The sequence below is a fragment of the Cygnus atratus genome, chromosome 3 (genome assembly GCF_013377495.2).
Source record: "Cygnus atratus isolate AKBS03 ecotype Queensland, Australia chromosome 3, CAtr_DNAZoo_HiC_assembly, whole genome shotgun sequence".
Lineage (NCBI taxonomy): Eukaryota > Metazoa > Chordata > Aves > Anseriformes > Anatidae > Cygnus > Cygnus atratus.
This window is the reverse complement of record NC_066364.1, coordinates 15,511,143-15,522,184: the sequence shown is the minus strand read 5'-3', so window position 1 is coordinate 15,522,184 and position 11,042 is coordinate 15,511,143. Positions and strand designations below refer to the sequence as shown.

The window sequence follows — 11,042 nt, the reverse complement described above, 5'->3', positions numbered from 1 at the left end:
TTATTTTTTATTACTGTTACAGCACACTGATGAAATGTTTTCCATGTTTTGTTGTTGTTTGTTTCGTTTTTTACTGTTTCCTTTACAGCTTCTTCACACTAGAAAATGTTTTCCTATTTTTCCTGCTTTCTAAGCACACAAATCAGAGTGCTTTTGATTATGTTTACTGAAAATTATTTGATCATATTCCTTATTTTGATTGCCCACAATAAAAATATTAGTTCATATAAAAAACCTCTATTGTGAAATGGTGCACACTAAGCCATTACACATGCTCTCCTTGTGCAGAATTAAGAGCAATAGCTTGGGCAAAGAATTATTAATCACTGTTCAAACTCCAAACACAGTAAAAGGCAGTGGAGTTGGATTTTTTTAAAGCAATCATATTCAAATAGAAGCATAGTGATCCCTCCCAACCTGTTGCCCAACAGGACTTAGAAACTGACTTCTCATCTTAGCTGCTGAACCATAGCCAACAGGCTGCCTGTTGCCACCTCCCTCCTTGTCACCACAATGCTGGTCTTTCCTGTGAGTCAAATACTGTGAACTACACGAGTCAGTAGTGATGGAAGTATGCACCTTTCGGAAAGCCAGCCCAGTCACTTCACCAGTGCCACTGCCAAGAGCAGTCTTGCATGCACCCCAGTAACGTTTGCATCTCTTTGAGGATGGCTGGGATGCCCTTGGTCAGCCTGGCAAGCAGCAACACCAGCACAACACGGGTCCTTTGAGAAATCGTGCAGCATGTCGTGATAAAAGTCACCAGCAGATTTGCAGAGCCAAGCACTCATAAACTGGAAGATGCCAAAGCTGAGGTCACGCGTACAAGTTGTATCCACCTGCCTTGTGAATATTCATTATGATGTGGCCCCTAATTACAGGAGCACACACAATTTTTGGACACTAAATGCCAGAAAAATCCTAGCTTGAGTAATTTTTAATTTTTAAGCCATTGTCTATGCAGCTGTAAGATCAGTCTTGTCACCTACTTTTTCTCTTTTCTGTGTGAGTGCAACATTCAAAGGGAGATATAATAATAACTGAGAGCTTTTGATGACAGTATCTAAGAGCAGAAAGCAGACTTTCAGTCCTTCCTTAAAGCATGGTGACTGAAAACAAGACATGGTCTTTATAAGTTTTACAGCCTCTCCAGTTTTCATCCTATTCAAGATTCACCAATATGCTTAATTTGAACGCAGCTGTTAGGTTCTTGCAGTGGAGGCTGCATCTTATTTATTTAAAGCCATTTACATTAAGTCAGAGATTTAGCTTGTCCCCTGAGTGGTCACTTAAAGCAGGTTTAATTGTATGCAAAAATAGACTCATTAAAGTCAAATGGAAAGCAAGGCCAATTAAAATTTACAGCAAGCTATTACCCATCTTTTAATAAGGAATTAATTAAAAGATCTGCTAGAACAAATTGGCTGGGTATGTAGAAATTTTGTACTTGAAAAAGAACCAGTGTACCTAAGAGAAGGGAAAAGAAACTAGGAAAGGACTTGTTGGATCTGAAGTAATAGTCATGGACAAATATGTGAATGTGCCGGAGACAAGGACACATAAAGCCAGATGCATAAGGTGAAGTTATTCTGAGATACCCATCTCAGTTCAGACGGTTCATAATCTCTTGCTTTTGACATATCAACCTGAAAGATACATTTTAGGTGTACTAAAAATGTAGATTTGTTTTCACTTGCTTTCATTTGATGGAGCCCTTCTTTTCCCATATCAAGGGATCGGAAAGACTCACCCATTGCCAGAAATTTCTGCTGGTGATGGATGTGTTTCATGCTGAGGCTCAGGCTCCCTCCATTAGGCTATGGCTATATACACACACACACAAGATCACAAGTGGTCAGGAGGGTTTCCTGTTAGAGTGTGCCCACAAGACACCTCTCCCCCACACACCATGGTGCTACCATCCATGAAAGCAAGTCGTGTACTGTTGTCCTTCAGATGTGGTGGGTACTTGTATGGGGTTGGGCTCTGGTGTTGTGGGAATGGCCCTGGGTGAAAGGGAAGGCAACATGACTTTTTCTCATAGAGAGCTAAAATGGTCGGCTCTATCGCAGAGCAATCTGTAAGGATAAAAGAAGATATGATTTGAAAATGGATTTGCTATAGTAGGCTACAAACAATAAAACAGCACATTGCATTAGCTGGATTCATTTTCCAAAGAGAACATGCTGGATGGTCAGTGGTGTCTGAGAGTTTTTTTGCTAACTGCTAGAAGCCGTCTTAGATTTGGAAACCCTGAAGAATTTTGAAAGCAGTCTTTCAAGCTCCTCTTATTAAAGCCAGCTGTAATACAGGGATCAGAGTAGCTGCTCTGGATGATCTGCTCTTTCCAAAGCCCAAGAAGATATTGTTAATTGATCCTTTTTCTTCTGGATTATCTGCCTCTCGTTTCTGGTAATTGGTGTGAAGTAATTATATGGTGCTTCCCCTACACAGAACCTTGTGCTATCTGCCATCAAAGCAGTGTCTGTGCAGCTGCAATATTTATCCCCAGAATACCCCAAGGAAAGAAGGAAGACTAAGACATTTCCATTCTCTGTTCTTTTGGTCTCTGATTGACTTTTCTATGGTATTTTCATGACATGCACTTGTCTTGAGCAGCTTCCCGTGGTTTGCATCTATTTATTTAGGTTGGATATCAGTAAGAATTTATTCACGGAAAGGGTGGCTAGGCATTGGAATAGGCTGCCCAGGGAGGTGGTGGACTAGCCATCCATGAAGGTATTTAAGAAAGGTAGATGTGGTGCTTAGGGACATGTTTAGCATGGATTTGTAGTGTTAGGTGGATAGTTGGACTTGATGATCTTAAAGGTCTTTTCCAACCTAAATTATTCTATGATTCTACCTGAAAACAAGTTGTGTTTTAGGTGTTGAGGTCTCTTGCTGGATCCACCACAGTTCCAGTCTTGTGGGCGTTTTTTGAAAAACATACATGACGAAGCAGAAGTGTGTGGTTATATTGAGTAGGAAGGGGTTATACTGAGTAGATGGAGATTATATAGAGTAGGAACCACGATCATCCCAAACCTGCCGTGAGTTCTGCAGTCTCTGAAGGCCACACGACTGTGTCTGGCTTGGAAATCATAGTACCAGAAAAGAAGGTGCCCAGTGGTAGCAGGTGACTGAGCTCACCTCTCCACACGGACTCTGACGTTATCTCCCCAGGGCTGGCTTCTCACCCATTGGCTCCCCTTCACTCACTGGTACTGCCCGTAGCTCCATGGGGGAGCAGCTGGGTGCATCATCCATCTGGGCTTTGGGATCACAGAATGAGCTAGACCAAACCACAAGACGAGTAAGCTCTCTTCTAAGACTGGCCCAAAGCCCAGTGGTGGAGGCTCTAACTGGGTGAAGGACCTGGTGCTGCCGGGGAGCTGTATCAGAGCTTCCCCTGCACCTTGTGGAACAAGGTCCCTGGGGGCCCAAGCCCTCCAGGAGAACCCAGCAATCCAGGATGTTGCTCTCCCGAGCCCTTCCCTCAGGCTGCAGTTTTTGAGGTCCAGCTGAGCACCCTCCTTCTCCCTGAAGGAACGAGTCAGAACCACCGCCAAAACTTAGCACATCTGCACAGGTTGTTCTGAGACAAAAAAACGATGTTGAAAGGAGCCACTCCCCTGTTTCTTATCTGGCCTGTAGAAATTCAGTTCCCAGCTCTCATTGCTTCCAGCAGAGGTGGAGCATGGCTTGACCAGTCCCAATAAATCAGCAGAATTTGGATTTTGAAGCCCTAATACTTGAAGTAAACTGCTCCTAAATGAGTTGCAGGGCATTAATTATCTACTGAAATTATTAGATCAGAGAAGCTCTATTTTCATGGATAAAAAAATGAATTAAATTAGTGAAAGAATTTTTTTACTGTAAGTCATTCATTCAGTTGTTGTTTGCTGCTGTGCGATAAATCTGATAAAAAACATTTGTCAAGTAAGCTTGTTTTGCTCTTTTCAGCTACAAAAACAAAATCTTAATTCATTATGATTTTTCCTGACCCTCTCTTTGGATCATTTTAAAATGCAACCAGATCGCTAAAGCTTGACAGTAACGCCGAAAGGTGTAAAGAGCTCTGAAAAGGTGCAAGACAAGGGAGAATAAAGCACAAGGATTTTAGCAGCCGCATAAGTAAAGTCTTTATAAGGACTGGCATAATCTGGCATTTCAAAAATAGTTTCTTTCCAATCTTTCAAGAATGTGCTGAGATATATCATTTGAGAGGAGCTGATTTCACCTTTCAAGCTGAACAATGTGCGTGCTAATCCTGCACAAGTATTTTGTAGGTGTTTGTTCTGTAAAATTACACTGGTGGTGGGAAGATTTTTTGGAAGTGAAGGTGGTGCTTTCCGGGGCGGTCATGCTGGACTGTACCTTGACTTGTTCTTGCTACCTGGAGAATAGCCAGAAGATCACTGTTATGAATCACTGATCACATAGAGTAGGTGTCTGAGGCAGTCAGATCTGAGGCTGAGAGCCTAAAGAGCCTGTTTCCATACACTGATGCAGCCTGACAACATTTTAAAGCTAACTATCCCAAATGTTAGCTTTATTTTGAAAGAGCCGGTAGCCAGGAACCTCATCCACATATTCCCCTGGGCAAGCATGTCACTGCTATTGTCATCTTAAAATGTATTGTGCTAAAATCTAGCTAAACCGTTCATGGTAGCGGGCAAGGAAATCCCATTCCAGTGTATGATTAGCTGGGTAAATATTTACTGCTGAGCCCATAAATAGTTTTTTTATTTGCTTATTTTATTTTTTTTCCAGATCTGCTAGGTATTTCTCTTGGCCCAAGAAGTTTGAAAGTCTCAGTAAACATATATGAGCCTGAAAAAAAAAAATCAAGTTACACCTCATGTTATTTCTACACTATGTCATACTGTCAGGAGCACCAGAGGTGGCACAGACCTCCAAGGACTAAGAAATGTGGCTCAGGTGCAGGCTGGTAGGTGTTTTCCTGGGACTGTCACTTGAATAAGGCATCCAGCCTCTGCTCTTACTGTTCCTTGTCCTCTGTGCTAATCTGCAGCATGGATATGAATGAGACATCCCAGGCATTTGAAGATGACGGAGCTATGGTTCATGCACACCCTCACTGGGTGACTGGGTGTTACATTTACTGTGTGGCTGTAACAGAGCAGCAAGAACGCACTTCCCCTGGGCTTCAGGTTTTGCTCTATAAATTGGTGCACGGATGTGTGACAGACAGTGAGAAAGGACTTTGATCCTGTATTTCACAGTTTTCCTGAATTCACCTCTGCCTTCGCATGTTTTCACTCTCCTCCCTCCTGCGAGAGCTCAGGGACAAGGAAGGTCACTGCAAGGTCTGGAAGGGGCTGGGCCAGTGCTTTGCCTGTGTGTCTCCCAGAGCCTGAACTGTCTCCAGGGTGCCGTTAAGGCACTCGGGGCTACGTGCATGCTCCATGCCAAGATGAGGTCCGGCACATGACTCTCATCAATCCCCCACAAGTGGAAATCACAGAATCATTAAGGTTGGAAAAGACCTCCAAGATCATCTGGTCCAACCATCACCCTGCTACCAATGTCACCCACTAAACCATGTCCCCAAGCACCACATCCAACCTTTCCTTGAACGCCCCCAGGGACGGTGACTCCACCACCTCCCTAGGCAACCCATCCCAATGCCTGACTGCTCTTTCTGAGAAGAAATGTCTCCTCATTTCCAACCTGAAACAGGGCACAGGGTGCCCCCCAGGCTTCCCCTCACTGGGTGGCACGATGACGGTGGGTACATCACAGCTACCACCTTTCTCCTAGGACAGACACAAGCCTAGAGAAGCAAAACTGTCACTTGGGTTGGCACCTCGCTATTCTCCTCCACTTACAAGCTTTTCTGAGGCCAGTAAATGGGCAAAGGCCAAAACCTACTGAAGCTGACCACTCTGCTGTGGCCAGAAGCAGTTCACTAATCACCTGTGGGGTTTGCAGGATCAGAGTCCTCCGAACTCACTAAAATGAAAGGACAGTCAGATTTAAGGACAATAAAAGCAAAGACAAGAGCATGGTGATGGGCCTACCTGCACGTCGGGGTCCAGGGAGCACGTGTCCATCAGATCCTGAATTTGGAGAAAGCAAAAGGAAAGGGGAGTGCTTGCTCTTTCACTCCTGTTTGTTACGTGCTGTACAAGGTGCAGAGCACTATTCCTGGTAAGCAGCATTCACCGAGAAGCCATCACAGGGATCATAAAGCACTCAGACACTCCTCGGGGTCAGTTGAATGCAGATCCAGAAAACACAGCTTAAAACGAGGACACGGACCTTTGGGAAAAGTGCACAGCATGCACAAAGTTTTGCCCTGTCGCTGCAGTGAAAACTTCACGGTCCCTGTTCGGTTCTTAGTGGCACGGGTACAAACCTACAGCAACCCAGTGTCCTGACAGGGAATTACTCTAGGCTTGCACGAGTTCCTCTGAGAGCAAGATTTATGCTTTGTATTTATTCCAAAACACCATATATTTTTTTTTTCTCTGACTTATGCCATCAGAAGAAATTGTCTTTCCCGCAGAAGTGCTGCACCACGGCTCTCAATTACTTAGAGATCCTCATGCTTTGTGTTTGATTTCTAAAAATAAAAAATAAAAAATTATACAAAATCGTTCAAGTGCACGGCAGCGTAGAAGCACCTCGTTTTACAGCCGGGCAGGCGTATAAATAGCCGAGCTGTGCTTTGTGTGCAGCTGGTGCTTTGCTGGGTTTGGCCAGAAGAGGGTAGGGTTGGGAAAGGAGCTCGCAGCCCTATTGTGTTGGGAAACAGCAACGGGAAAACAAGCCCAAGTTTCTCCTCTGCACACTTGCACCGACCGGGTGCGAGAGTCAGCAGACAAACTCTGGAAGACCTTAAAGTAAAAAGAGAGCGGAAAGAGAGAACCCAATTAAAAAGCAGCTTTCTAGGGAAGTCTGTGGCACCGAAGAGGGAACCAGCAACAGTTTTCTCTGGGCTCACCCCGCCGATGGTCTCCCCAAGAACTGTCAGTCACTTTGCATTAATCAGAGCACAGGATTTATTTCTCGGCCGTGACTTCCAACCTGTGAATAAATAGCACTTTAGAGAGAGAGTGGGACCTGAAAAGACTCTCGAGCACTGAGCAGAGGGGTGAGTTTTGCTGAATGGTTTCTTCTCTTTCAAATCTGCTGGAGCTTTCTAACCTCCTGCTTTCAGGCACGGCAGCCGATGACTTGTCTTTTCACTGCAGCTTGTTGCATACCTCACCAGGCTTTCGTGACCGCAGGTTTGTTTCTGTAGCCTTTCCCACCACGACTCCAGGTCAGCCTGGTAACGTTTGCAACAGAGCTGACCTGGTGCCAATCTGCTTTCATGAGAAATTAAACCCACAAAGCTTTGAAACCAAACAGCGGGCTAAAAATAAGATAAAAATCCAATACAATTAAAATGGCAGGTGACTCTCAGTTTCCAGATGTGGACACTGATGTCTCAGAAAGGAATGAAGAGACGGAGATTGTAGTCAATGTCGGTGGGGTGAGGCAGGTGTTCTACGGAGATAACCTGAATCAGTACCCAGAAACGCGGCTGGCAGAGCTGATCAACTGCTTATCAGGGGGATACGATAGCATATTCTCCCTCTGCGATGACTATGATCCCGGAAAGAGGGAGTTTTACTTTGACAGAGATCCAGATGCTTTCAAATGCATTATCGACGTGTACTACTTTGGGGAAATTCACATGAAGAAAGGAATATGCCCCATCTGCTTCAAGAACGAGATGGAATTTTGGAAAGTGGATCTTAAATTTTTGGATGACTGCTGCAAAACCCATCTGAGTGAAAAAAAGGAGGAACTGGAGGAAATAGCCCGAAGAGTGCAACTGATTCTGGATGACTTGGGAGTAGATGCCTCCGAAAGTCGCTGGAAAAGATGTCAAAAATACATCTGGAAATTCTTGGAGAAGCCAGAATCGTCCTACCCGGCTCGAGTGATTGCCGTTCTGTCCTTTCTGTTTATTTTGATCTCCTCTGTTGTGATGTGTGTGGGGACCATCCCAGACATGCAGGTCACAGATGCAGAGGGGAATCGTGTGGAGCACCCGACCCTGGACAGCATAGAGACAGCCTGTATAGGCTGGTTTACCATGGAGTACGTGCTGAGGCTCATCTCCTCGCCAAATAAACTCCATTTCGCTCTGTCTTTCATGAACATAGTCGATGTGCTGGCAATACTCCCTTTCTATGTGAGCCTCACCTTGACCCACCTGGGAGCCAAGCTGATGGAGCTGAGCAACGTCCAGCAGGCTGTCCAGGCGCTGCGCATCATGAGGATTGCGAGGATTTTCAAGCTTGCACGGCATTCCTCGGGGCTCCAGACTCTGACCTATGCTCTGAAACGCAGCTTTAAGGAGCTAGGACTGCTCCTCATGTACCTAGCTGTTGGGATCTTTGTCTTTTCTGCCCTGGGTTATACCATGGAGCAAAGTCACCCTGAAACCTTATTTAAAAGCATCCCTCAGTCATTTTGGTGGGCAATCATTACCATGACCACAGTTGGGTATGGAGACATATACCCTAAAACAACACTAGGGAAACTGAATGCTGCCATCAGTTTTCTTTGCGGGGTGATAGCCATTGCCCTTCCCATCCACCCCATCATTAACAACTTTGTCAGGTATTACAACAAACAGAGGGTTTTAGAAACAGCTGCCAAGCACGAATTGGAGCTGATGGAGCTAAACTCGGCCGAGGGGAAAGCTGCAAGCTCCAAAAGCGAATTTGAAGGTCTTGTGAGGGAGGACAAGGAGGGTCCTTTTTATAGCAGCAGGCTAAAAGTCTCCCACAGCGACACCTTTATTCATCTCCTGTCAGAAGAGAAACACTATAGGACCAGGCTTCAAAGCTGCAAATAAACTGTGAGCTGTTGTCAGCGCTAAGCTCTGGACGGGGACAACCTGACGATCAGCTACGGAAAGGACGCGAGGGATCTGTCAGAGTTGGGAGGGAGCACTGCTTTGCTTTTCCAATGTGAACGCAAATTAACCCTGGTACCTCCATCAGCAGTTGGTAAGACTTTGCTGTTATTACCCCAAATAAAATAGTAGGACTCCATTGGAATCAGGCTGCTTTATGATGAATGCATTCTGACAAAAACCATTTGTAACCATTTTAGAGACTGAAAAGTCCTTCCTGGCCGGTAAATGTTCAATGATCTGAATGTGCAGCATTGCCAAACCAGAACTCTGTACCTATAACAATAAAGAACAACATCGCACCGAGCATGTCTTCCGGGCTGTGTTCAATGCCTTTGCAGCTAGGAAATCCATTCCCTAAGAAATTAAAGCAATCTCTCACCCATAATAGATTCAGGTTTATAGCAAAATGTTAAAAGCAGTTTCAGCCTAGAGATATTGAAAGCATGAGCATATACCATGTGCAGAATAAAACAGGTAATGCATCATTTCATTTTTGTAAAATGTACCTTAGGGTTGACTTTTTGGATGTGTTCCTATTTCTAGAAAAAAAAAAAAAGTAACTTTAAACAGTACCCAAAGCTATTTTTTTTTTTTGGCAATGATGTAAACCAGAATCCATGTACTTTAAGAAGGAAAAGAAATAAATATTTGTTCTAGCTTAAATACAACATCATAATTTATGGTTGCAAGGATCTTTCAGGAAGGCTTTATACTCAGGTAAGTTTCAAAACTGTAAGTTAATTTGTAATATTTTTACTTCACTATTAAAGCACGAGAAGTTTATAGAGGAGTTAAGTTGAGGTACTTCTAAACAGGAAAGTTTAGCTCTTTGAAAATAAGTGTAGAGATAGTTTCAGTAGAAGTAGTATCGTCTCCAGCTGATTTATGCTAAAAGTATCTGTCCAAATGAGCATAGTACTAAGTTATTTAAAAAAAAAAGTGCTAAAGACAAAAGACAGACACATAACTCAGCACGTCCCACCCCTACAATAACTGTATGGTTCTGTGAATGTTAGTTTACAGAGGTAATTGCACTAACTAATCACTGCCTTATTAATCAGCATATTAATCAACACTGGTGCATAACTACTACCCATTCCAAAAGCAAGCGGTTTCCACATGTGCCTTCATTTGGCTTGAGTAATGAGTGCAATAAATGGGTTGGCTCTCTACAGGAGAAATGCATTGAAACTAGGAGTTGCACTGGCTTAATCGGGAGGGTAGTTCTGGCACACAGATGCATTTATGTACATTAAAAGTAGGATCCCAGATGATAAAAGGACTAAGGAGGCTGTCCTTATTTGTCCCCTGTTGTGCCAAGCAGCCGCTTGTCCAGGTGGAATACAGCATGACCTGGGCAGATCATGCCTAACACCTCCAGGCAGGTCCTTGGGACTCTTTTCCAGGGACTTGGGCAAGCGATGGGGCTGTGGCATCTCTCCCCTGCAGCAAGAGGAGAGGAGCAGAGATGCAGGGTGGGCTCTGTACTCTCTGCTGGCACCTTGCTCACCCCGGGCTCTAGCAAAGAGGCACATGTCTGCTGGCCATGGATGTCCTTTCCAGTGGCACCATGGGTGTGAGGGGAATTGATGGTCCATGCAGGGTGCACAGAGAGCCTCTGGCTCTCCTCAACCACCTCCACCACCTCTCTGCAGCACAGGCATGGCCCCTGAGGCTCTTTCCCTCCCATGCCCTTGCTTTCAAACCGCTCATGATTATAGGACAATTTCAAGCTTGAGTTTTGAAGCTGGCTTTGTTTTCCCTTCTGTGATTACAGGGGGATTATGCAGAGCTGAAAGGCACTCTTTGGGTAGTTCAGGGAATGCCATATCTCTCACAGCAAAAGCAAGGAGGGGGCAGAGCAGTGGGAATAGATGTATCCTACTGGGAAGGCAGTTGGGTGTGGGGCCAGGAGTGCAGGTCTCCTGCCATGGAAATGCCCCCAGCATCTCCCAGGCTGAAGTCCATGCCCAGTGCTGCCCCTCACACCCTGAGATGCTCACCTCCATGGACACCTCCTCTGTATCCCTGCGCCAGACCTACCATCTCCTTCCCCAACCCCTTTATCATGTCCTTTCTTAAATCCCCCCACGAAGTG

The 11,042-nt window shown here is 44.8% G+C and overlaps 1 protein-coding gene across 1 annotated transcript; it reads left to right on the top strand.

The window, feature by feature from the left end:
- The first annotated feature begins 7,417 nt into the window (after positions 1 to 7,417).
- Positions 7,418 to 8,985, top strand: KCNF1 (potassium voltage-gated channel modifier subfamily F member 1). Its single transcript, XM_035562576.1, has one exon. It carries the CDS (start codon positions 7,418 to 7,420, stop codon positions 8,879 to 8,881), a length of 1,464 nt encoding a protein of 487 aa, XP_035418469.1. The 3' UTR covers positions 8,882 to 8,985.
- The last annotated feature ends 2,057 nt before the right edge of the window (positions 8,986 to 11,042 follow it).